The following is a 25,574-nucleotide window of genomic DNA, read 5'->3' on the forward strand; positions in this document are numbered from 1 at the left end:
ACACTTATTTTTAGCTCCTTCCTGGCCGGATCCAGCACTCGCCTATTTTTGACACTGGGAGGGGGGACAAGGCCGGGGGGGGGACACACACAGTGCCTTCACCCATGGCCTCCCCCCGGCTCCCGGGGATGCGCTGAGGCCCCACGAGCTCGTGGCAGCAGTGGGTGACGGTGCCACGGGTGGCAGGAGGGACGTGGCGGTGGCTGTGGCCTCTGTGTCGTGTGTGTGTGTCCCCCCCCGCATTTTTCCAGCCCGGGAGGGGGGACAGGGTGTCCCAGGAGGCGCCGGATCTGGGTGGGGCGGGATGGAGCAGGGCCAGGGTGGCTTCCCCCCCTCCCGCCCCCCCTCCCCGGGGGGCCCGATCCTGCCCTTGGCCGAGCCGCACTGTCCCCAACCCCTGGCCACCCGTCGGGGTCCAGCTGGGGGTGTCCCATGTCCCCCCACACACACACACCCCGTGCCGGGAAGGGCCATCGTGTTCCCCTCGTCGTCCCCCCCCGCGGTGGCTTCCCGGCGAGGCACCGGGCCCTTTCCTTCCTCCCCCCCCCCGCCGCGGCCGCCCTGGGACCGGGAGCCACTTCCCGCACAGGGACGGCACCGTGTCGCCCCCCCCTCCGTGTCCCCCAGACCCCTATCTCCCACCGCCGTGCCCCCCCCCGCCGTGTCCCCCGGTCCTATGTCCCCCACATCCATGTCCCTCACCCCCGTGTCCCCATCCCCTGCACATGGGGTGTCCCATGTCCCCTGTCCCCACTCACAGGGTGTCCCCCTGTCCCCACACAGCGGGTGTCCCCATGTCCCCTGTGCCCACTTGTGGGGTGTCCCAGGTCCCCTGTCCCCACACACCGGGTGTCCCCACATCCCCTGACCCCACTGCCAGGGTGTCCCCATGTCCCCTGTCCCCACACACGGGGTGTCCCGCGTCCCCTGTCCCCACTTGCGGGGTGTCCCCACGTCTCCTGTCCCCACGCAGGTGGCCCCCGAGCGAGAGCCAAGGACGAGGTCGGGCTCCAGCCTTAATTTACAGCATCGACACCATTTATACACGGGCGGGGGGGCCCCAAGTGGGCATCCAGTTTCGGGGCACAGCGTCGCACCCCGCTTCGGGATGCAGTGATGCGCCCATCTCTGGGGAAGGCGGTCCCCCAGTTTTGGGGTGCAGCGATGCACCCCTCTCTGGGGGGGGGTGGTCACCCATTTTCGGGGTACTCACGGCCGCGGAGGGTGGGGGCGCGGCAGGCGGGGGCGGGCGAGCCGCGCCAGCCGCGGCCAGTGGAAGGGCAAGCAGCGGACCTGGCGGGCCACCGGCAACTGGGCGAAGAAGGCGCGATGGCGGGGGGGCCCCGGCTCCACGTCCTGCAGCACCCCCAAAATCTCCTGCCGCGCCGCCTGCCCCCGCAGCCCCCGCACGTCCAGCATCGCCGCCACGTGCTCCCGCCTGCGGAGCGGCACCCTCAGGACGGGCAGGCACCCGTTTTTGGGGTGCAGTGATGGACCCAGGTTTGGGGAGAGGCAGGCACCCAGGTTTGGGGTGCAACGCTGCACCCAGGTCTCAGGAGGGGCAGGTGCCCGTTTTTGGGGTGCAGGGGCGCACCCACGTCTGGGGAGAGGCAGGCACCCATTTTTGGGGCACAGCAAGGCACACGTTTTTGGGGGACCCCCGTCTCGCACTGTCACTGGTGGCGGACGGGGCTGGAACCCCCCTCAGAGCCTGCAGGGCCACACGCGTGCCACTGTCCCCCTGGGGACACGGGGACAAGGGAGGGGACTTGGCGCAGGGCCGTGGCCGCTTCCCGGCGGGGCGGGAGCTGCCGGGAAGGACGGACGCCACGTCCCCGTCACCCGGCTCGAGGTGACGCCGTGACCCACCACCGCTCCCTACGGGGTGGTGGCATCTCGCCTGGCATTGCCGCCCCGCCGCGCTGGCTGTGGGGCCCAAGTGCCACCCCGCTGTTGTCCCCGTGGGGCTGGGGCGTCCCCACTTGGCTGTGCCACCCCCCCCCGCCATTGGGCCACCAGTGGGTGGATGTCACCGCACTCACCGGACGTCGGGGAAGTCCCTCACCAGGACGCCCACCTCCATCTGCAGCGCTGCCGTGTCCTCCAGCACCAGCAGCTCCCGCAGCCGCGGCACCACCGAGTCCAGCCAGGGCGAAGCCGAATCCTGCCCAGGACCCCAGGGTTGTCACCCCCGCCCCGCCGAGGAGCACCCAAGGGTGGCGGGGACGGCGTTGCGGGGGGGTCATCTCACCAAGCGGCTGAAGAGCTCGCGGAGCTGGCGGGCTTCGTCCCCGAGGCGAGCGGCCACCCGGGCGCGCATCTTGGCCGAGGTGCAGACCAAGCGCACCTGCATGAGCGGCCGCACGTATTCGATGAGCACCCGCCGGTGCACCTCGCTCACCAGCACCTGCGGCACAAGGGTCAGCGGAAGCCACCGGTGATGGCGGTCACCACCCCACCACCACCACCGGGCGCCAAAGGCGGCACCCACCTGGTAGGGCTCGGGGCGCAGCGGGCGCAGCTTCTGGGTGAAGCTGGTGATGAGCATCACGATGGTGTCGAAGGCGTCGGAGCTCGTCAGCCACTTGCGCTTCATCAGCTTGTTGAAGTAGGGCTGGGAGATGGTGGGGGGGGCAACTGGGGTGGGCGGATGTCCCAGCACCCATGGGTGCCATCCCCGGTGGCGCCCGGTGCATGGGAGGCCACCCGGAACATTGCACCCATGGGTGTCACTTGGCTCAACGGCCAACGGATGGACACCATGATCGTCGCACCCATGGGCATCACCCAATGAATGGGGACCATGACCATTGCACCCATGGGTGTCACCTGGTTCAACACCCAACGGATGGGCACCATGACCATTGCACCTATGGGCATCACCCAATGGAGGGACACCATGATGCCCATTGCACCCATGGGCGTCACCCAATGGATGGGCACCGTGACATTGCGCCCATGGGGATCACTTGCCTCAACACCCAACGGATGGGCACCATGACCACTGCACCCATGGGTGTCACCCACCTTGAGGTCCTCGAAGAGGCGCTGGGTGAGGACGTGGTTGCAGAGCCGGGTCACCTTGTCCAGGGCAGTGTGGGCCTGGCGCCGGGGCTCCTCGCTCTCGGGGTGCCCGAACTGCGCCAGCCGCTCAGCAAAGGCCCTGCCGCAGGGAGGTCAGTGGGTGCTGCCAGGGACCCCAATCACCCCAGGGATGCGGGGAGGGGGACAGCTGGGGGTGGCCTCACCTGAAGGGGGGACAGCAGTTGACCAGGGCGATGGCCCAGCCGGTGGCACCGTCGGGTGGGGAGGCTTCAGCGGGGGCCTCCAGGAACCGCTCCACCTTCCGCTGGAAACTGAGAACACCCACATGGGTCACCCGCGGTGACACCTTGGGGACCCGGCACCCTGGGGACCTGCCACCTGGGTGCCACGCTCATCCTGCGTCCCCTGTCCCCCCCCATGGCCATCCCAGCTCTGTCCTGTGGCTCCTGTCCCACCACGGTGCCCACGTCCCCGTGGCCATCACCTGTGGCCCCCCCCATGTCCCCATGTCCCCATGCCTAGCTCCTGTCCCCTCATGTCCCCACCCCCTTGTGCCCATCCCTTGTCCTGTCCTGGTGTCCCCATGGCCATGCCTGGTCTCCCTGTGCCTCCACATCCCCATGCCCACCCCTTGTCCCCACCACGTCCCCCACCGTGTCCCCGCGCCCACCTGTGCAGGAAGGCCACCAGCACGCCCAGCAGGCTGTGTGCCATCTCCATGCCAAACTCGGGGGTGATCTGGGGGGCTCGGTCCACGTGCGCCCGCAGCAGCTGTGGGCACGGGCACTGCTGGGGGCGTGGCCACCAGCCCCCTGGGGACACTGTGATGTCCCCTGGGGTACCAGACACCCCACCATCCCCTTGGGGCACCTGGGCATTCTGGCAACTCTGTAGGGCACCCAGGCACCTTGGTGGTCCTATGGGGTACCCTGTCACCCCAGTGTCCCTATGGGGTGCCCAGATACCTTGGTGTCCCCATGGAGTATCTCGGCACCTTGATGTCCCTATGGAGTACTTGGACACTTTGGTGGCCCTATAGGGCATCTGGGCACCCTGGTGTCCCTATGGGGTGCCCAGACATCTTGGTGGCCCTATGGGGTACCCTGTCACCCTAGTGTCCCTATGGGTGTCTAGACACCTTGGTGTCCCCATAGGGTATCTGGGCACCTTGATGTCCCTACGGGGTACCCTGGTATGGTGGCATCCCTATAGGGTACCCTGGCACATTGGTGTCCCCATGGGGCACCCTGGTGTCCTGATGTCCCTATGGGGTACCCTGGTGTCCCCATAGGGTGTCCAGACACCCCAGCACCCCCTGGGGTCCGTGTGTCACCCCGTGTCCCCAAGGGGTGTCCCTGGGGTGCCGTACTCCGGTGACACGGGTGGCCAGTCCCTCCTGCAGCTCCTGGCTGGTGGCCTCCTCCGCCCACGTGTCCTCGCTGAGCTGCAGCTCCTGCGCCACCGCCACCTCCACCTTCGCCTGGCAGCGGGGACAGCGGGTGTGGGGACAGCGGGCATGGGGACAGGAGGCATGGGGACAGCAGGCATGGACGGGGACAGCGGGCACGGGGACAGCGCCCAATCTGTTCCCATCCCAGTGCCACCCTGTTGTCCATCCCAGTGCCACCGTGGTGCCCAATGTGTGCCCATCCCAGTGCCATCCCAGTGTCACCATGGTGTCCAATGTGTGCCCATCCCAGTGCCACCCTGTTGTCCATCCCAGTGCCACCGTGGTGCCCAATGTGTGCCCATCCCAGTGCCATCCCAGTGTCACCATGGTGTCCAATGTGTGCCCATCCCAGTGCCACCCTGTTGTCCATCCCAGTGCCACCGTGGTGCCCAATGTGTGCCCATCCCAGTGCCACCCTGTTGTCCATCCCAGTGCCACCCCGGTGCCACCCCAGTGCCACCATGGTGCCCAATGTGTGCCCATCCCAGTGCCACCCTGTTGTCCATCCCAGTGCCACCCCGGTGCCACCCCAGTGCCACCCTGTTGTCCATCCCAGTGCCACCGTGGTGCCCAATGTGTGCCCATCCCAGTGCCATCCCAGTGTCACCATGGTGTCCAATGTGTGCCCATCCCAGTGCCACCCTGTTGTCCATCCCAGTGCCACCGTGGTGCCCAATGTGTGCCCATCCCAGTGCCACCCTGTTGTCCATCCCAGTGCCACCCCGGTGCCACCCCAGTGCCACCCTGTTGTCCATCCCAGTGCCACCATGGTGCCCAATGTGTGCCCATCCCAGTGCCACCCTGTTGTCCATCCCAGTGCCACCCGGTGCCACCCCAGTGCCACCCTGTTGTCCATCCCAGTGCCACCGTGGTGCCCAATGTGTGCCCATCCCAGTGCCATCCCAGTGTCACCATGGTGCCCAATGTGTGCCCATCCCAGTGCCACCCTCCTGCCCATCCCAGTGCCATCCCAGTGCCACCCTGTTGTCCACCCCAGTGTCACCATGGTGTCCAATGTGTGCCCATCCCAGTGCCACCCTCCTGCCCATCCCAGTGCCATCCCAGTGCCACCCTGTTGTCCATCCCAGTGCCACCATGGTGCCCAATGTGTGCCCATCCCAGTGCCACCCTCCTGCCCATCCCAGTGCCATCCCAGTGCCACCCTGTTGTCCATCCCAGTGCCACCATGGTGTCCAATGTGTGCCCATCCCAGTGCCACCCTCCTGCCCACCCCGGTGCCACCCCAGTGCCACCCTGGTGCCCGCCCTGTGCCCACACCTTGACGGCGGCGATGCAGGAGCGCTCGAGGCCACGCTGGGTCTCGGGGGGCAGGAGGGGTCCCAGCGCCTGCGCCTGCAGCAGGGCCCCCACCTCAGGGTGCCCCAGCACCTCCCTGCGGGCACAGGGAGCCCATGGGGTGGCACCGGGGCACCTGCCACCCCCCGGGGGGACAGCCCTAGGGGTGGCCAAGAAGTCCCGTGGGTGGCACAGGGGGCCCGGAGTGATGGGGAGGGGTCCCAGGAGTGACAGCGGGGGTCCCACAGGGTCCCCAGTGACCTGGGGGGGGTTCCATGGGTGACAGCAGGTGGCACAGGGTCCCCAAGGTGCTGGAGGGGGGGGCCCCACAGGACCCCCAGGGTGCTGGGGGGGATCCCAGGGGTGACAGTGGGTGGCGCAAGGTCCCTAGTGCCCTGGGGGGGGGGGTCCCACAGTGTCCCCAGTGTCATGGGGGGCGTCCCAAGGGTGACATCGGGTGGCACAGGGTCCCCAAGGTGCTGGCGGGGGGTCCCATGTGTCACAGTGGGCGGCAGAGGGTGCTGGGAGTGAGGATGCTGCGGGTTCCCACGGGTGGCAGCGGGTCCCCCACTGTCCCCAAGGTGATGGTGGGGTCCCCCAGTGTCCCCAGCCCCTGGGAGGGGGGGTCCTGTGGTGCTGTGGGGCAGTGGCGGGGGGTTGTGGGGGGGTCTCACCTGGGGTAGGTGTTGCTGTGCCAGTCGAGCAGCAGGTAGAGGTCGGGCACGGGCAGGGCTCTCTGGGCTAGCGTGGCCAGCTGCTGGGCCAGCGCCCGGTGGTAGCCGCGGGCGTAGACCCCGAAGGCACCGTACTCGGGGGGGTACGCGGGGGCCACATGGCACCGCACAGCCCCCAGGTCGCCCACCAGCCGCCCGGCCAAAGCCGCCAGCCGGGCTCCCAAGCCGGCAACCGGGGCCACTTGCCCCAGCCGCTCGCTGGCTGCTCGCCCCACCGCCTCCTGCCAGCGGCGGCGGAGGGCACGGGGACGCCCCGGTGTCCCCGGGGGGTGACGGCCATCGGCCGCCTCCTCCTGCTCCAGCACCCGGATGACGGAGCGCAAGGGCGGGTAGGGGCGGCCGGCGGGCACGGCTTCGGCCACCACGGCCCAGAGTTGGGCCAGTAGCGCCTCGTAGAGCAAAGCCACGTCCCGCGTTTGCCGCCCGGCCACTGGGGACGGGGACGGGGACGAGGAGGTGGCAGCGGCCACGCACTCAGCCTCCAGCGCGATGATCTGCTCGTCGGCCGCCACCAGCTCCCGGCGCTGGATCAGCTCCAGGATCTCCAGCACTGGGGACAATGGGGACACCCCGGGGGGGGGGACAGGGACTCTGGTGGCACCCGAGGCCATCCCATGACCCGTGGTGTGTCCCCACCTCACCATGTCCCACGGCCCGTGACCGCCGCGGTCCCACGGCCCACCATCCCTGTACCGGTGTCCCTCCACGTCCCACGTCCTCCTCCGTCCCCATGTCCCCATGTCCCATGTCCCCATCCCCATGTCCCCACATCCCCATCCCCATGTCCTGTGTCCCCATCCCCATGTCCCCACATCCCTGTCCCCATGTCCCATGTCCCCATCCCCATGCCCATGTCTCCATCCCCACATCCCCTGTCCCCATCCCCACCGTCCCCATGTCCCCACATCCCCATCCCCGTGTCCCATGTCCCCATCCCCATGTCCCCACATCCCCGTCCCCATGTCCCACATCCCCTCTGCCCGTTCCCATGTCCCATGTCTCCATGTCCCATGTCCCCATCCCCACCTCCCCACGTCCCCGTATCCCATGTCCTGTGTCCCCACGTCCCCCCTCACCCGAGAGGGGCTCCCTGCCCTTCCCGCGCCCCTCTGGCCGCTGTCCCCCGCCGTCCTGCTCCCCATCGGATCCCCCCTCGCCCTCGGCCGCCAGCCTCTCGCCGCCGGACCCCCGCTGTCCCCGTGTCCCCAGGGCCAGCCTCAGCAGCGAGCCCCGTTTGGGGACCGTCCTCTCAGCCAGGGCCTCCACGCTGGCCTTCCTCCGCCCCGGCAGCCGCCGCAGGAGCCCGAAATCCTCCGAGCGCCGCCGGGCACGGCCCCCGTCCCCATCCCCGTCCTTGGCGGGGCCGCGGCGAGCGCGGCCGAAGGGGGCCAGCCCCACCAGCCGCTCCAGGGTGGCCCGACGCCGGTAGCGGCTCTCGGGGTGGGAGGCGAAGGGGTCGCCATCCTCCTCCTCCTCCTCCTTGGGGGGTCTCCTCAGCAGCGGCATGGCCTGGGGTGGGGGGGGGGGACGACACAACACGGGAGGGGCAGTGGGGACAGGGCAGGGGGCACCGGGGTGGTCACCGGGACAGGGCGGCGGCACCGGGCACCCCGGCGTGTCAACCCTGAGAGCGTGCGACCCCCCCCGCCCCGTGCGAGCTTGCGCGACCCTCCGTGCACGCTTAGTGAGCGCCGGCACCCCGGTGAGCGTGCCAGCCCCCCCGTGCACACCCCCGTGAGCTCGCACGACCCCCGTGCAACCCCCGTGAGCTCACACGACCCCCGGTGCAAACCCCCGTGAGCTCGCACGACCCCCGTGCAACCCCCTGCGAGCTCGCACGACCCCCGTGCAACCCCCTGCGAGCTCGCACGACCCCCGGTGCAAACCCCCGTGAGCTCACACGACCCCCGTGCACACCCCCGTGAGCTCGCACGACCCCCGGTGCAAACCCCCGTGAGCTCGCACGACCCCCGTGCACACCCCCTGCGAGCTCGCATGACCCCCGTGCAACCCCCGTGAGCTCACACAACCCCCGGTGCAAACCCCCGTGAGCTCGCACGACCCCCGTGCAACCCCCGTGAGCTCACACGACCCCCGTGCAACCCCCTGCGATGCACGACCCCCGTGCACACTTACCGAGCACCGGCCCCCCCGCGAGCATGCGACCCCCCCCCGGCCCCCCGGTGCCACACGTACCCGGTGGCGGCGGTGACAGCGGTGACAGCGGCGGCGGCGGCAGCGGGTGGGGGGTTTCCTGAGGAAGCGCCTCCCCGGGGCGGCCTCCCGGGGCCGGGCAGGGTCAGCCCCGGTTCCGCTGGGCCACCGGGGACGGGGGGGCACGGCGGGGGGGGCATGGGGACGGGGGAGGGGACAGAGGGGACATGAGGATGGGGGGGACCCGGGGACGGGGGGGACCCGAGGGACACGGGGGGACACGGGGATCAGGGGGGACGCAGTGGACACGGGGGGACACGGGGATGGGGGTGGCACAGGGACGGGGAGGACGCAGGGGGACACGGACACCACCCTCTGCGTGGCACGGGGACGGGGCACCGGTGGCACGGGGGGACACGGGCATGGGACAGGACGAGACCCCCGTGGCACAGGAGACCCCAATGGCACGGGGACAGGAGGCTGGTGGCACGGGGGGACACCAGCACGGCCCAGGGATGGGACCGCGGTGACATGAGGGGACATGGGCACGGGACAAGGATGGGACACCGGCGTCACAAAGGGACCCCAATGGCACGGGGGACGCCGATGGCACAGGGACAGGAGTCGGGTGGCACCGGGGGACACCAGCACGGCGCGGGGATGGGACACGGATGTCACGGGGGGACGTGGGTGTGGGACATGGCACAGGGACGGCACCCCACTGGCACGGGGACACCGATGGCAGGGGGATGGCAGCCCGGTGGCACGAGGGGACAGCGGCATGGGACAGGGAGGGGACACCGGTGGCGCAGGGGACCCCGCATGGCACGGGGACAGGACCTGGTGACCCAGGGGACGCTGTCGTGACTTGGGGACAGGACGCCGGTGGCACCGGGGTGACGCCACGTGACTCGGGGACCGGTCCCGGTGGCACCGGGGTGACACCACGTGACTCGGGGACCGGCCCGGTGGCACCGGGGGGGGGCGGGGGGGTGTGTGTCCCCACACGCCCCACGTGACTCCCGGCCCCACGTGACACCCCCCCCGCCCGGGCACTCAGGGGTTAACGCCCCTCCCGCCGCTGATTGGCCGGTGTCGCAACCAATGGGAAGAGCCCTCTGGCTCAGGCCCCGCCCCCGCCGGAGGGGGCGGGGCGGGCTGTCTCCATGCCTCGGCGCAGCCAATGGGAAGGAGGCGAGGCCACGCCCCATTGGTCACTGTCCGCCCAAGCCCCGCCTATCCCCTCACACCTCCCACTACCCCCCCCTCCCCCCGGTCCCGCTTCCGGTTCCGGTTCCGGCCCATGGCCGCCCCCGCCGCCGCCCGCCCCTCGGGCTCCCCCGCCCGGGCCCGGCCCGGCCCGGCCCCGGCTCCGCCTTCGAGCGCCCCGGCCCGGCCATGAGCCGCTGGTAGCGGCCGCGCCCGGTGCGCCCGGCCCCGGCCCGGGCCTGCCCCGAGCCCCCGCCGGTCAAGATGTCTTCGCGCTCCGCCCTGGCGGCGGGGAACGAGCGGAACGCGGACACGGTGAGCGGGGGGGGGAGCCCAGGTGTACCGGGGGAGGGGCCCGGTTATACCGGGGGGAGGCCCGGCTGTACCGGCGGGGCTCGGATGTACCGGGGGGGGCCTCGATTGTACTGGGTGGAGCACCGGGGGGGTTCGGATTCTATCGACGGTACCGGGGGGAGGCAGGTTTGTACCGGGGGGAGCGCTGGGGGGGGCGCTGAGTTGTACCGGCGGTACTGGGGAGGGGCGCGGTTGTACCGAGGGCTCGGTTGTACCGGGGGGGGGCAACGGGAGGGGGATCCGGTTGTACCGGGGGAGTGGTTAGTTTATACTGGGGGGGGGGACACCGCCCCCAGTAAGCGGAACTGGGGAGGGGTGGGGGGGTGCTGGTGTGACTCGGGGGGGGGACACGCCGGGACCAAGGCACCCCCCGGTTACCGGGGGGCGGGGAGGGCAGGCGTCTGGACACCCCTGGGTGAGGCCGGGACGCGGCCCCGGAGCCGGTCGGGCCGGATCCGCGCCCCCCCCCGGGGGCCTTTGGGTGCAGGGGGGTCACCGGTGTGATGAGCTGGGGGGGGGTCTCAGCCATACAGTCACCCCTGTGATGAGCTGCGGGGGGGTCTCAGTGTCACCGACACCCCTGTGATGAGCTGGGGGGGTCTCAGCATCACCGTCACCCCTGTGATGAGCTGGGGGGGTCTCAGCCGCACAGTCACCCCTGTGATGAGCTGGAGGGGTCTCAGTGTCACCAAAACCCCTGTGATGAGCTGGGGGGGGTCTCAGTGTCACCGACACCCGTGTGATGAGCTGGGGGGGTCTCAGCCATACAGTCACCCCTGTGATGAGCTGGGGGGGTCTCAGTGTCAACGACACCCGTGTGATGAGCTGGGGGGGTCTCAGCCATACAGTCACCCGTGTGATGAGCTGGGGGGGGTCTCAGCCGCACAGTCACCCCTGTGATGAACTGGGGGGGTCTCAGCCACGCAGTCACCGCTGTGATGAGCTGGGGGGGTCTCAGCATCACCGTCACCCCTGTGATGAGCTGGGGGGGGTCTCAGCCACACAGTCACCCCTGTGATGAGCTGGGGGGGTCTCAGCCACACAGTCACCCCTGTGATGAGCTGGGGGTTCTCAGCCGCACAGTCACCCCTGTGATGAGCTGGGGGGGTCTCAGCCACACAGTCACCCCTGTGATGAGCTGGGGGGGTCTCAGCCACACAAACACCCCTGTGATAAGCTGTAGGGGGTCTCAGCTACACCAACACCCCTGTGATGAGCTTGGGGGGGTCTCAGCCGCCTGTCCCGCCCCCCCTCCCCAGCTGGCAGGCCTGGGGGGCAGCCGCTCGGAGAAGGGCTCGGCCTGGTCCAGCCGCTCGCTGGGCGCCCGCTGCCGCAACTCCATCGCCTCCTGCCCCGAGGAGCAGCCCCACATCGGCAACTACCGCCTGCTGCGCACCATTGGCAAGGGCAACTTCGCCAAGGTCAAGCTGGCCCGCCACATCCTCACTGGCCGCGAGGTGGGAGTGGCGCCAGGGGGGCGTCCCGGGGGGTCCCTGGGAGGGGTGGGAGGGAGCTGGGGAGCCCCTGGTGGTGATGGGGGGGAGCTTGGGGGGTCCTGGGAGTCCCTAGGGGCGACGGGAGGGAGCTGGGGGGTCTTGGGAGGGGGGGGGTGTCCCTGGGGGGAGCTGTGGGGACTTGGGGTGTCCCTGGAGGTGACTGGGGGGACTTAGGGGGGTCCCTGGGTGGAATGGGGAGGAGCTGAGGGGTCTTGGGGGGGTTCTGGGGGTGATGGGAGGGAGCTGGGGGGTTTTGGGTGGGGCCTGGGGGTGATTGAGGGTCCTTGGGGCGTCCCAGGGGGTCCCTGGGGGAGTAGGAGGGAGCTGAGGGTTCCCTGGGGGGGGTGCGAAGGAGCTGAGGGGTCCCTGGAGTGATTAGGGGTCCCTGGTGGTGATAGAGGGGAGCTGGGGCGTCCCTGGGGGTGACTGGGGGGTCCCTGGTGGTGATGGGGGGGAGCTGGGAAGTCCCTGGGGGCTGTTGGGGGGTTTCTGGGGGTGACTGGGGGGAGCTGGGGTGGTCCCTGAGGGTGACTGGCCGAAGCTGGGGGGAGAAATGGGGGTCCCGGAGGGCCTGGGGTGGTTTGTGGGGGTCCTGGGGGGCAATTGGAAGGAGCTGGGGGGGAGAAAGTGGGGTCCTGGGGTAGGTGGGTGCCATGGGGGGGTCTGGGGGTAACGGGCAGCGCTGCCCCCCTCCATGTCGTGTCACCCCCCCGGTTCCTTCCCAGGTGGCCATAAAAATCATCGACAAGACGCAGCTGAACCCCACCAGCCTCCAGAAGGTGGGGGGCACCCCCGGGGCGGGGCGGCGGGGCGGGGGGGGCGTTTCACAGGGTGGAGGGCACCCCCTGAGCGGGGGGGGTCCCGGACCCCCCCACCGATGCCTTTGTGTGTGTGCATGTCCCTCCCCGCGCAGCTCTTCCGTGAAGTTCGCATCATGAAGGGGCTGAACCACCCCAACATCGGTGAGTCACCCCCAAACTGGGGGCTGGGGGGGGCCCCCTGGGGTAGGGGGGACACCCCTGGGTGCTTGCGCTGACCCCCCCACCCCTTTTACCCCCCCCCCCACCCAGTGAAACTGTTTGAGGTCATTGAGACGGAGAAGACGCTGTACCTGGTGATGGAGTATGCTAGTGCTGGTGAGACCTGCCCCCCCCCTCCCCGGGGACACTGACACCCCCCAGACACCCTGACACACACACCCCCGCCCCCCCCGTGGGTGCTGCACCCCTCCCAGGGGCTGTGCCCCCGACCTGGCTGCACCCCAAGGTGTTGGGAGTGCCCCCAGGGGTCTGGTGATGGCAGGGGGGGACACAGCGGCCACCTCCTGGGGGGGGAGGTTGGGCTGGGGGTGGGGGTGGGGCACAGGGGTTGTTGGAGCGGGGGCAAAGGCGGGGGAGGGTGGGGCGCGGGCACCCATGGGTGTCCCCGCAGGCGAAGTGTTCGACTACCTCGTGTCCCACGGGAGGATGAAGGAGAAGGAGGCGCGGGCCAAGTTCAGACAGGTGGGGGGGTGCCGGGGGGAGGACACGCACCGGGGACATCGGGGGGGGGACGTGGCAGGGGGCCTGGGGACAGTGTGGGGGCTGGCAGGGGACTGGGGACGTGGCGGGTGTCGTGGCGGGGGGGCTGGGAACATCGTGGGGGGCGGGGGACGGGGGGGCTGGCATGCGGCTGGGGACAGGGTGGGGGGGCCTAGGGACAGTGGGGGGGTCATGGCTGGGGGGCTGGGGAGAGTGGGGAGGAAACGGGGGGGCTGGGGACAATGGTGGGAGGGCGCTGGCATGGGGCCGGGGACATCGTGGGGGACACAGGGGGGCTGGGAACATGGCGGGGGGGCCGGGCACAGGGTGGCAGCGGGGGGGCTGTGGGGAGGGGCCAGCACGTGGTGGCCACACGTGGGCAGGATCGATGTCCCCCCCCCCCCTGCCCCGGGGGCCACCGTCCACGGCGTCATCGATCGGGGTGGGAGGAGGAAGAGGAGGGGGGGGACGACACAGCGGCGGCAGTGGGGGGAGCAGCGGTGACACCCCCATGTCCCCAGATCGTCTCGGCTGTGCACTACTGCCACCAGAAGAACATCGTCCACCGCGATCTCAAGGTGGGACCCGGCTGTCCCCCCGCTTCCGTGTCCTCAGACAGGGGTGGCACCGGGCGGCGGGGGGGCGCCTGCGGCGGCACTGTCCCGTGCTCTGCCCTCCCCGGTGTCCCCGTGCCACGTGGGGTCTCCGTCCCCGTGTCCTCATCCCGCTGTCCCCGTGTCCTCATCCCGCTGTCCCCGTGCCCGTTGTGGTGCCTGTCCCGGTGTCCCCGTGTCCCGGTGCCCGTCCCGGTGTCCCCGTGTTCCCGAGCCTGTCCCGGTGGTGCCCATCCGTGCCCCGTCCCGGTGCCCGCAGGCGGAGAACCTGCTGCTGGACGCCGACGCCAACATCAAGATCGCGGACTTTGGCTTCAGCAACGAGTTCACGCTGGGCTCCAAGCTGGACACCTTCTGCGGGTCGCCCCCGTACGCCGCCCCCGAGCTCTTCCAGGGCAAGAAGTACGACGGCCCCGAGGTGGACATCTGGAGCCTGGGCGTCATCCTCTACACCCTGGTCAGCGGCTCCCTGCCCTTCGATGGACACAACCTCAAGGTGGGTGTGTGTGGGGGGGGTGGGCTGTCCCCTGCTGTCACCTGCACCCCCCCCCCCGCCCCGCCACCGAGTCCCCTCCTTGCGCCGGGGACCGTCCCGTCCCTTCCCCATCTGAGCTCCCGTGGGGGGCAGAGGGGATGGTGCCCACCCCACAAAGCGCTTCTCCCTCGTCCCCCGGTGGCTGTGTCCCAGACCCTGTCACCCCTGTGTGTGTCCCCCCCCCCGCAAGCCCCTGTCACCCGCCTGTTCCCCCCCCTCTCCCCACCAGGAGCTGCGGGAGCGGGTGCTGCGGGGCAAGTACCGGGTGCCCTTTTACATGTCGACCGACTGCGAGAACATCCTGCGCCGCTTCCTGGTGCTCAACCCGGCCAAGCGCTGCACCCTCGAGGTGAGGGGGGGCCGGGGGGGGGGCACAGGCCTTGAGGATGGACAGGGATGCGGGGTTGGGGGGTTTTGGGGGGATGCGGGGTTTGGGGACACACACACTGGGGTTCTGTGGGGACACACGAGGTTTTGGGAGGACGCGGGGTTTTGGTGGGGGACACGGGGTTTTGGGGGCTGGGTGGCATCAGGGGGTGGGTTATGCCAGCCAGGAGGGTGCCCTATGCCCGTGTCACATTCCCCCCCCGGTGTCACATTCCCCCCCCGGTGTTCCCTGCAGCAAATCATGAAGGACAAATGGATCAACATCGGCTACGAGGGCGACGAGCTGAAGCCCTACAAGGAGCCTGAGGAGGACTTTGGGGACGCCAAGCGCATCGGTGAGGCCACCTCATCGCCCCGGGGTGACAGTTGGGGGGGTGTCCCCTCGGTGTCCCCCCCTCGGCGTTCCCTCACCGCCCCCCGCCGCCCCGCAGAGGTGATGGTGGGCATGGGCTACAGCCGGGAGGAGATCAAGGAGTCGCTGAGCACCCAGAAGTACAACGAGGTGACGGCCACCTACCTCCTGCTGGGCAGGAAGACCGAGGTGAGGTGGCAGGCAGGGACGAAGGGGGGTGGCAGTGCCGTCCCCCAGGGAGGGTGACGGAGGCTGGTGGCCGCAGGTGGAGGCCGGCGAGCCGCGCGGGGGCAGCAGCCTGGCGCTGGCCCGGGTGCGGGCACCCAGCGAGGCGGCCAACGGCAAGGTGCCATCGCATGGAAAGAGCCAGCGCGGGGCCACCACCTACCACCGGCAGCGGCGGCACAGCGACTTCTGTGAGTGGCACCGGGGGCGGGGGCACCGTGGCCGTGGGGCTCAGGGCAGGCTGGGCACCCGGTCCCATGCCCGTGGGGTGCAGAATAGGGTGGTCTCTGTGCCCGTGGGGTGCAAAGTGGGGTGGGCATCGTGTCTGTGGGGCACAGGACATGCCTGTGGGGCGGACTCCGCGCCCGTGGTGCTCGCGGCAGGGTGGGCTCCCTCTCCCCTGCCCTGTGGGGGGGTGCGGGGTCCGTCCCTGTCCCACACGTTCCCCCCACCCGCCGTGTCCCGCAGGCGGCCCCTCGCCGGTGCCCATGCCCCCCAAGCGCAGCCCCACCAGCGCGGGGGACGCGGAGCTGAAGGAGGAGCGGCTGCCCCCCCGCAAGGCCAGCTGTAGCGTGGGGGGCGGGGGGCGCGGGATGCCCCCCTCCAGCCCCATGGTCGGCAGCGCCAACAACCCCAACAAGGCTGAGATCCCCGAGCGCCACAAGGACGGCGCCATCAACCCGGTGGGCATCCGTGGGGCCGGGGGGGGGCACCCATGGGGCTGGGGGAGTGAGCTGGGGGGGATGCCTGTGGGGCTGGGGGTGCCCGCGGGGCGGGGGGAGCAGGGTGGGGGGGCGCATGTGGGGCTGGGGAAGCGAGGTGGGGGGCACCTGCATGGATGTGAGATGGGGCTAGGGGCACCTGTGGGTCTGGGGGCTCAGGCTGTGGGTCCCCCGTGGGTCTGGGGTCTGACGCCGTGGGTTGGGGGGGGTCTCATACCATGGGTCGGGGGTCTGACGCCGTGGGTCTGGGGGTCTGACGCTGTGTCCCCCCCACTCAGAGCACCCTGCCCTGCAGCGTGATGGGGCGCCGGAACACCTACGTCTGCAGCGAGCGCCCCGGCCCCCCGCTGCTGCACAACGGCAAGGACAGCAGGTCCGGGGGCGGGGGGGAGGCACACACAGCACCCCGGGGGGGGTCTCTGTGGGGTGACCCCCTCACTGACTACCCCCCGCCTTTCTCCCCACAGCGGCGCAGGGGGCCGGGCGCCAGCGGCGTCCCCCTCCAGCCCCAGCGTGGGGCGGTTGGCGCGGGGCAGCAGCGGCCGCAGCACCTTCCACGGGGGGGGCCAGGGCAGGGAGCGGCGCCCGCCCCCCACCCACCCCCCCCCCGCCGCCAACGGGGCCCCCGAGGGCTCCCCCCCGGCCCCGCCGCCCCCCCCCGAGGCCTCCCCCCTGCCCCACGGCCGCGCGCGCGCCACCGCCAACCTCTTCTCCAAGCTCACCTCCAAGCTCAGCCGCAGGTGAGGCTGCCGTGTTCCTCCTCTTCCTCCTCTTCCTCCTCTTCCTCCTCTTCCTCCTCTTCCTCCTCTTCCTCCTCTTCCTCCTCTTCCTCCTCTTCCTCCTCTTCCTCCTCTTCCTCCTCACCCTCTTCCGCATCCCTGCCGGCCTCTTCCTCCTCCCCCCCCTTTTCCTCTTCCTCACCATCCTCTTCCTCCTCCTCTTCCTCGCCCCTGCCGTCCTCTTCCTCGCCCTCCTCCTCTTCCTCGCCCCTGCCGTCCTCTTCCTCGCCCTCCTCCCGCTCCCCCCGCTGACGGGGGTGTCTGTGGCAGGGTGACGCTGGACCCGTCCAAGCGGCAGAGCTCCAACCGCTGCGTCTCGGCCGCCCCCCCGCCGCCCGCCGCCAAGATCAGTAAGTGCCCGCGGCCCGGCCCGCGGCCACCAGTGCGTCCCAGTGCCACCAGTGTCCACCCCAGTGCCCATCCCGGTGCCGCTGGTGTTTGTCCCAGTGCCACCAGTGTCCGTCCTGGTGCCACCAGCGTCCACCCCAGCGCCGTTGTGGCTCTGTCCCAGTGACACCAGTACCATTCTGGCTCCATCCTGGTGTCGTCGTGGCTCCATCCCGGTGCCACCAGCGCCATCCTGGCTCTGTCCCGCTGCCACCAGTGTCATTGTGGCTCCATCCCAGTGCCCGTCCCAGTGCCACCACTGTCACTCTGGCTCTGTCCCAGTGCCACCAGTGCCCTCCTTGCTTTGCTCCTGTCCCTTCTCTCTTTCTGCCTCTCAGCCTTTGCTGCCGCCAGGGGGGTTTGGGGGGGTCTGGGGGGGGTCCCCACCGTGCTGTGGGGCTGGTGCCCCCCAAATGGAGCACAGCTTTGTGGGGGGGAGGGGGGCACAGTGACCCTCCATCAGCCATGGGGCTGGTGGCGATGGCCCCGAAAGAGGGGCGCTGCCCCCCCAAAATGGGGGGGGGGGGGGGTTGGGGGTCCTGGTGCGCCCCCCGTCCCCCCCTGACCTGTGTGTCCCCCCCCCAGGGTCGCAGACGAACCTGAGAGAGTCGGGGGACCTGCGCTCACAAGGTGGGTGACACCCCGCTGCCCCCCCACCCATGGGTGCTCCCGGGGGGGGCAGACCCTTGCCCGTGCTGTACCCCCCCCCCGCGCCCCATAGCCCCATGCCTACCCCCTACCCCCCCTGCCCCAAAGCCCCCTCCCTGTGCCCCACAGACCCCTGTCCACCCCATACCCAGCCCTCCCAGAGCTCTGTAGCCCCCCACCTGCCCCATACCCCCCACCCCTTTCAACGCCCCACAACCCCCCCCTGCCCCATAGCCCCCCGCCCACCCCCCCCCCGCCTCTCTGCCCCTCACCCCGCAGTTGCCATCTACCTTGGGATCAAACGGAAGCCGAACCCCGGCTGCTCCGACGGCCCCGGCCTGTGAAGGTGAGGAGCGGGCGGGGGGCGGCAGCACCCACGGTGGCCCCATGCAAGCCCCGGCTCCCCCCCACCGGGCCCCCCCCCTCCCGGCCCCGGCACCCACTTCTGCCACTTGCAGGCCGAGGTTTGCCGGCCCCCGCGCCGCGGCCTCCACGGCGATCTCTTCCCACCCGGCGCCTTCCGCGATGCCCTGCCACGCGTGGCCGGGCAGCTCCGGCTCTAGGGAACGCCGTGGGGACCCCCCCGGGGGCTGCGCCGGAGCTGGGACCCCTCCTCGAGGCATGAGCCCTCCTGGGGGGGATGCACTGGAGCTGGGACCCCCCCTGCAGCGATGCAGCCCTCCTGGGGGGGATGTGCCAGAGCTGGGACACCCCCTGGGGGCTGCACCAGAGCTGGGACCCCCCCTGCAGCGATGCAGCCCTCCTGGGGGGGATGCACCGGAGCTGGGACCCCCCCTCGAGGGATGCAGCCCTCCGCGAGGGGGATGTGCAAGAGCTGGGACCCCCCCCAGGGCCTGCAGCCCTCCTCGGGGGGATGCACCAGAGCTGACCCCGAGGGGTCCATTGGCGTTGGGACCCCCCCGGGAGCTTTATTGGCACTGGCACCAGAGGGCTCTGGCCCCCCCCCGGGGGGATGTGGCAGCTCAGGGACCCCCCGGGGGCTGCCCCAGCTCTGGGGACCCTCCCGGGGGCTCCCTGGGCTCCAGCGTCCCCTTGGGGACACCAGCGGCTGGGGGGCAGCGGCAGCTCAGGGACCCGGGACCCCCCAGGGCCCCCCCCAGGGCCCCCCCCAGATGCTCCGGGTCCCCTCGGCTACCTGTGGGACCATCGGATGTGGGACCCCGGCAGCCCCTGGCTCCGGGACCTTGGGGACGTCGGCTCCGAGACCCTGGGCACTACCGTCTTGGGGACCTTGGGGACGTCAGCACCAAGAGCTTGGCGTCCACCAGCTCCAGGACCTCAGGGACTACCAGCTCGGGGACATCGGCTCCAGGACCCTGGGGGCTACCATCTTGGGGACCTTGGGGACATCGCATCAGCTCTGAGACCTTGGGGTCCACCAGCTCCAGGACCCCAGGGACTACCAGCCTGAGGCCATCATCTCTGGGACCTTGGGGTCCACCAGCTCCGGGACCCCAGGGACTGCCAACTTGGGGACCATGAGGACATCAGCTCTGGGACCTTGGGGACATCGGTGCCAGGACCTTGGGGTCCACCAGGTCCAGGACCCCAGGGACTACCAGCTTGGGGACACCATCTCTGGGACCTTGGGGTCCACCAGCTCTGGGACCTCATGGACTGCCAACTTGGGGACTTTGGGGACATCGGCTCTGGGACCTTGAGGTCCAGTGTCTGGGGGACCTTGGGGACATCGGCGCCAGGACCTTGGGGTCCCCCATCCTGGGGACATCAGCTCTGGGAACTCGGGGACGTGTTTGCCGGGACCTTGGGGTCCCCCAGCTCCCAGATGGGGGGCTCTGTGTCACCCCTCTCCCGCCCCCCCACCCCCCCACTGTGGCATTCCCAAGTGGTGTCTGATCCCGGGGTCTCCCAGACCCACCCCCCAGGGGGACTGTCCCCTTGTCCCCTCGTCCCCCAGCCCTGTAAATACGGCCGGGGGGCTCCGGTGTCACCCCCCCCCCCTCCTTCCCCAGCACATTTTTAAGTTATTCCTGCCCCGATCTGTACCTCGACCCCCCCAATAAACATAGGAAACCCCTCGGTGGTGTCACCCCTCGGTACTGGGGGACACCCCCCCCGTGTCACAACCCCTGGAGGGGGGGCACCCCATGCTTGGGGACACCCCCATGTGTGTGTCCATCTCTCCTCCCCCCCCCCCCCCGCCCCGCAGCCTGGACCCTTGGGTTCACAGCGGGGACCAGCGGCGTTTATTGAGGCCCTTGGTGGTGGTGGGTCCCCATAGAGTTGGGGGGGGTTCCCCATGGAGGTTGGTGGTGTCCCCCACCCCCCTATTTCTGGGCAGGGATCATGTCGTCGATGGGCTGGTTCTGCTCCAGCTTCTTCTCCATCTCCACCATCAGCTTCACCCCGTCCACCACCATCTGCACCTGCTCCACCTCGGAGGAGCCCAGCCGGTCCGCGTTGGAGATGTCGAAGACCGAGCCCACGGCCGCCGTGTCCACCCCGCCTGGTTGGGGGGGGGGGGACAGACATGGGGACATCGGTGCCACACGCCGCCCCACCCGCAGACGATGTCCCCCGCGTCCCCGCACCCACTCGTGCCCCAGATTCCAACCTCTTCGTGTCACGGCCCCCTGTGCCCTCGTCTCCGCATCCCCGTGTCCCCCTGTCCCCACCTGTGCCCCAGGTCCCCCCATCCTCCCCCGTGTCCCCCCCGACCCCTCTGTCCCCCCATCCCCATGTCCCCCTGTCCCCACCTGTGCCCCAGGTCCCCCCATCCTCCCCCGTGTCCCCCCCGACCCCTCTGTCCCCCCCGTGCCATGTCCCCCTGTCCCCCCATCCCCAGCTGTGCCCATGTCCCTTGTCCCCCCGTCCCCTGTCCCCCATGTCCCTTGTCCCCCATCCCCATGTCCCCTGTCCCCACCTGTGTCCCCATGTCCCCCTGTCCCCCCGTCCTCATGTCCCCTGTCCCCCCTGTCCCCATCCCTGTCCCCACCTGTGCCCTCTGTCCCCCCATGTCCCCTGTCCCATGTCCCCCCTGTCCCCACCTGTGCCCCATGTCCCTTGTCCCCTCTGTCCCCTGTCCCCCATGTCCCTTGTCCCCCATCCCCATGTCCCCCTGTCCCTTGTCACTCTGTCCCCCTGTCCCCCCATCCTCATGTCCCCTGTCCCCCGTGTCCCCCCGTCCCCATCCCTGTCCCCACCTGTGCCCTCTGTCCCCCCGTGTCCCCCCGTCCCCATCTGTGCCCCATGTCCCTTGTCCCCTCTGTCCCCCCATGTCCCCCCCAACCTGTGCCGCGCTTCTGCAGGCGGAGGCGCTTGAGGATCTCCTCGAACTTGGGGTGCTGGCTGAGCTTGGGCAGGCGGACGTGGACGCCCCCCCGCAGCCCCGTGCCCAGGTTGGAGGGACAGGTCAGGATGTAGCCCAGGTGCTCCGTCCACATGAAGGGGTGGCCTGCCTTCTTGAAGATCTCCTCGATCTGGGGAGGGACACGCGCGTGACACAGGTGTGACATGCGTGGCACCGGCGGGACGGGGTCCCCAGCCACCGCAGGCCTGGGGACGCCGCTGCCACCGCCCCTTGGGACCCCCCCCCCGCTGCCCACAAGGCACCCGCGCCCCCCTGTCACCGGGCCCCCCCCATCCTCCTGGCCCCCCCTGGGTCCCTCTGTGGCCCCCCCACACCAATGTCCCCACTGCGCCCCTGTCCCCAACACCCCCATGTCCCCTCTGTCACCCCCATGTCCCCCCTGTCCCCACGTACCCAACAACCCCCATGTCCCCTTTATCACCCCCATGTCCCCAACACCCTCCTGTCCCCCGTGTCCCCAAAGCCCCCCCAAGTCCCCAACACCCACCATGCCCCCAGGGCCCTCCGTGTTCCCCCCCACTGTCCCCATGTGTCCCCAGCGCCCCCCCATGTACCCCCCTGCCCTGGGCTCTGCCCCACCTTCTGGAGGCCGACGCAGAAGCGCCTGAAGACCTCCTTCATGTTGCCCCCCTTCTCCATGGAGATGACGCGGAGATGGTCCTCCTCGTTCACCCACACCAGGAAGGTCTTGTTGTCATTGTGCCTGTGGGGGCGGCGGGGGGGGGACGGGACACAGACACCCCCTCAGCATCCCCAGGTGGGTCCCTGCTTTCCAGGCGCCCCCTGAAGCCCCCTGGGTGGTTCTCTGGGTGCCCTTTGAACCCCTCTAAGGGGGAGGCCCCCAACACTGGAGTGCCCCCAGGTGGGACCTCGATCTGCGGGTGCCCCTTTACTCCCTTCCAAAGGGGGGGGGGTCTCCAACACCTGGGTGCCCCCGTCATACACCCAGGTGGGTCCCTGCTCTCTGGGTGCCCCTTGAACCCCTCTAAGGGGGTGTCCCCAATATGGGGGTGCCCCCAGATTGAGTCCCTGACACTTGGGCGCCCCCGAATCCCTCTGGTTGGGTCCCCACTCTCTGGGTGGTGCCCCCCCCCCCCCCCAGGGTGGGGACCCCAACATGTGGGCGCCCCCCCAAGTGGGACCCTACTCTCTGGGTGCCCCTTTGCTCTAAGGTGGGATCCCCAACATTTGGGTGCCTCCAGGTGGGTCCCCCGCGCTCTGGGTGCCCTTTTCACCCCTCGGGTGGCGGCGGGGGGGGGTGTTCACCAATATGTGGGTGCCCCCAGGTGGGGTCTCCGGTCTCTGGGTGCCCCTTGAACCCCTCCAAAGGGGGATCCCCAACACCTGGGTGTCCCCATCACCCACTCCCCCCCCCCCCCAAGGTGGGTCACCGCTCTCTGGGTGCCCCCAGCCCCTGGCCGGTTGCCCCCCCGCCCCCACCAGATGCCGCGGGCGTCGGGCCAGTCGCGGGCCATGCCCGAGGCCAGCAGCAGGGGCGAGACGGGCTTGTCGAAGAGGAAATGGTCGTCGATGAGCTGCTGCTGCTCCTGCTCCGTCATGGCCTTCAGCGGGTAGTACCGGCCCTTGAACTCCCCGTCCAGGCTCGTCAGCGCTGCGGGGGCGGGGTCAGCGCGGGACACGCCCACATCCCATCAGGCCACGCCCCCGCACACACCCCAGCAGGCCACGCCCACACCGCCGGGCCCCGCCCACCAGCCCCGCACCCGGTTGTCCCGCCCAAGCCCTGCCTGGCCACGCCCCCTCCCGACCGGGCCCCCCCACAACAGACCACGCCCCCTCAGCACTCAGACCGCGCCCCCCCTCCGCTCAGACCACGCCCCCTCCAACAGATCCTCCCGCTCCGGCCACGCCCCCAACCACAGACCACGCCCCCCCGCCCCCTCAAGCCCCGCCCCCGAGGCCCCGCCCTCACCGGCCACCGAGAGCTTCTCGACGGCGCGGCGCTCGCCGCGGCTGCAGTGGGGGGGCAGCGAGTAGCCCTTGATGCTGCGGCCCGTCCGCACGCGGCTGCTCAGCACGTACTTGGGGTCCAGGTCCTCCCCCCCCTGCGGGACGGGGCGCTCAGACACCAACGGCAGCGCCGGTACCCGCCCCCGGTATCCCCTCCCCCCCGCCCGGCATCCCCAGCTCCCCACGGTACCCCCGGTACTCCTCCCCGGTACCCCCCCCCGTATCTCCCCAGATCCCCCCCCCCGCGGCACCCCCCGACCCATGTCTCCATGGCCCAGGAGGGTCCACGGCCCTCTTGTCCCCATGGCCCTGGGGGGGACCCAGCTGTCTGGGCACACCCCACCCACCCCAGGGGGGCGTCCCGGGGTGGGAGGGGGTCCAGGCACCCCAAGACCCCCCCTTCCATCACCCGCCACCCCAGTTACGACCCGTGTCCCCTTGTCCCCACAGCCCAGAGGATCCCATGGCCCCCTTGTCCCCACGGCCCCCTCGTCCCCATGGCCCCGGGGGGGACCCGGGTGCCCCCCCCCCTCCCCCCCAGGGGGTCCCCACCTTGAGGTTCTGGTGGTTGAGGTCGGTGCGGTGCTTGTCGGTGGGTTTGTACCCCCCGTGCCGGTCCTGGATGACAGGGTCAAAGAGCTCCTTGAAGACCTCGTAGGACTCCTCATCCCCCGCCACGCAGCCCACCGTCATGATGAAGGGGTGGCCTGGGGGGGGGACACAACACACACGGCGGGGGCGGGGTCAGGTGGCACTGGGGACAAGGGACTGGGAACGGAGGTGGCACTGGGGACAGGGAACGGGGCACTGGGCACCCAGTATGGCACTGGGAACGGCTCCGGGCCCCCCCTGAGGTCCCTGTGGCTGGGTGGCCGATGTCACCCCGATGTCCCCCATCTCGTGTCACCCACCCGGGTTGTCAACCCCCGTCTGGATGACGTCGTCGAGGGTGAAGCCGCTGGGGGTCTCCTTGTCCCGCAGGCGCTGGTAGAGCTGCGGCGTCAGCACCTTGGCCATGTGGTTGTTGTGCTTCGACAGGTCGGGGAACTCCTCCTCTGCCGAGAACTTCAGCTTGTGCTTATTGTGGGTGCTGCTGAACGGCATGGCGGGGCTGGGGGGGCAGGGGGACACCGTGTGGGTACGGGCTGCCGTGGGGCACGGGCTGCCGTGGGGCACCGGGGCTGCCATGGGGCACGGAGTGCTGTGGGGCACAACATGGTGGCACTGCGGGGGGGGGACGACACAGTGTGGGTACGGGCTGCCGTGGGGCACAACATGGGATATGGGCTGCCGTGGGGCACGGGCTGCCATGGGGCAGCAGTGGGTATGGGCTGCGTGGGGCACAGGCTGCCATGGGGCATGGCACGGGTCACAGGGCCCATAGGGGACAGGCTGCCGTGGGGCACGGTGCGGTGTAGGGCAGAGCCTGCCATGGGGCACGGCAGGGTGTGGGGCACAGCAGGGGACACGGGGCACGCCATGGGGCACGCCAGGACACAGGGGACACGTCCCTGCCCGGCCGAGGGGACACGGGGGACAGTGGGCGTGGCCCTGGGCGTGGCCCCCGAGGGCGTGGCCGGGCCGCGTTTGGCGGCGACGGGGCCGGGGCTGTTTGTAGCCAGGAGGGTCCGGGACTTTGGGGGTGGGGGGGGGGGAACGACACCGGGACCGACCCCGCCGCCGTGTCCTGGGGGGTCCCGGCGGCACCGGGGGGGGGGGGGGGGGGGGCTCCGATCCCCATCGCGGTGCCGATCCCGGTGGGTCCGGTCCCTGTTTGTCCCCGGTGTCACGGGGAGGGGGATTCGTCCCGGGGGGTGTCCCGGGGCGGGGGGGGGGGGGGTCCGGGGTTACCTTGAGCGCTGCGGATGGAGCGGGTCGGGTCGGGCCGGTACCGGCGGAGGCGGCGGCGAAGAGCGGAGCCGCCACCGGCTTTTATCCGCCCCCCCCGGCCCCTCCCGGCCCCCGGGGGGGGTGGGGTCCCCGGGGGGGGGCTCGGAACCGGGCGGGGGGTCGGGCACTGCCAGAGGCGGCCCCAGGGACGGGGAGAACCTTCGGGACCCCCCACCCTCCCCCGCCACCCCCCTCACCCCGGCACCGCCCCCCCGAGGTGTCGGGTGTCCGCTGGGCGCCCGGCCCGGCACCTGCCGCCCCCCCCGGCCCCCCCGGGGACCCCCTCGGACCCCCCGGACCCCTCAATACACACGGACAACCCCCCCCCCACCCGGTTACCCCGGACCCCCCCAACACCCCCTGCACCGGGCTCCCCCCCTCCGGCTCTGCGCAGCCCCACGGCGCTGTGGGGCTCCCACACTGCCCCCCCTGCACCCCCCCACCGCCTCACACC

General features: G+C 70.7%; 3 protein-coding genes across 5 annotated transcripts; 1 reads left to right on the top strand and 2 right to left on the bottom strand.

Annotated features, from left to right (window-relative positions):
• Positions 1-1,018: 1,018 nt before the first annotated feature.
• EXOC3L2 (exocyst complex component 3 like 2) lies at positions 1,019-8,853 on the bottom strand. The gene is made up of 12 exons (XM_074571304.1): positions 8,722-8,853; positions 7,602-8,034; positions 6,466-7,075; positions 5,774-5,888; positions 4,415-4,525; positions 3,716-3,816; positions 3,249-3,356; positions 3,028-3,163; positions 2,492-2,614; positions 2,252-2,407; positions 2,043-2,164; positions 1,019-1,438 (listed from the first exon to the last, which is right to left on the bottom strand). The coding sequence occupies exons 2-12, from the start codon at positions 8,029-8,031 to the stop codon at positions 1,210-1,212; spliced, it is 2,241 nt and encodes a 746-aa protein (XP_074427405.1). The 5' UTR covers positions 8,032-8,034; positions 8,722-8,853; the 3' UTR covers positions 1,019-1,209.
• Positions 8,854-10,017: 1,164 nt separating this feature from the next.
• On the top strand, positions 10,018-19,966 carry MARK4 (microtubule affinity regulating kinase 4). 2 transcript variants are annotated; one of them, XM_074571306.1, is made up of 19 exons: positions 10,018-10,203; positions 11,502-11,699; positions 12,464-12,517; positions 12,652-12,700; positions 12,809-12,874; positions 13,170-13,240; positions 13,780-13,836; positions 14,132-14,368; positions 14,637-14,756; positions 15,030-15,129; positions 15,226-15,335; positions 15,412-15,562; positions 15,840-16,054; positions 16,372-16,466; positions 16,561-16,833; positions 17,143-17,222; positions 17,845-17,889; positions 18,187-18,253; positions 18,366-19,966. In XM_074571306.1, the coding sequence occupies exons 1-18, from the start codon at positions 10,153-10,155 to the stop codon at positions 18,249-18,251; spliced, it is 2,037 nt and encodes a 678-aa protein (XP_074427407.1). In that variant the 5' UTR covers positions 10,018-10,152; the 3' UTR covers positions 18,252-18,253; positions 18,366-19,966. The 2 variants fall into 2 exon arrangements, with proteins under 2 accessions (XP_074427407.1, XP_074427406.1); XM_074571305.1 differs by lacking the exon at positions 17,143-17,222.
• A 146-nt stretch (positions 19,967-20,112) lies between these two features.
• LOC141736744 (creatine kinase M-type) lies at positions 20,113-25,314 on the bottom strand. Of its 2 annotated transcripts, none has more exons than XM_074571308.1 (8): positions 25,082-25,314; positions 24,142-24,341; positions 23,783-23,937; positions 23,193-23,325; positions 22,700-22,871; positions 21,839-21,962; positions 21,179-21,368; positions 20,113-20,395 (listed from the first exon to the last, which is right to left on the bottom strand). In XM_074571308.1, the coding sequence occupies exons 2-8, from the start codon at positions 24,332-24,334 to the stop codon at positions 20,217-20,219; spliced, it is 1,146 nt and encodes a 381-aa protein (XP_074427409.1). In that variant the 5' UTR covers positions 24,335-24,341; positions 25,082-25,314; the 3' UTR covers positions 20,113-20,216. The 2 variants fall into 2 exon arrangements, with proteins under 2 accessions (XP_074427409.1, XP_074427408.1); XM_074571307.1 differs by having other exon boundaries at positions 21,179-21,456; positions 21,780-21,962; positions 25,082-25,233.
• Positions 25,315-25,574: the final 260 nt, after the last annotated feature.

Source organism: Larus michahellis, unplaced genomic scaffold (genome assembly GCF_964199755.1).
Source record: "Larus michahellis unplaced genomic scaffold, bLarMic1.1 SCAFFOLD_76, whole genome shotgun sequence".
NCBI lineage: Eukaryota > Metazoa > Chordata > Aves > Charadriiformes > Laridae > Larus > Larus michahellis.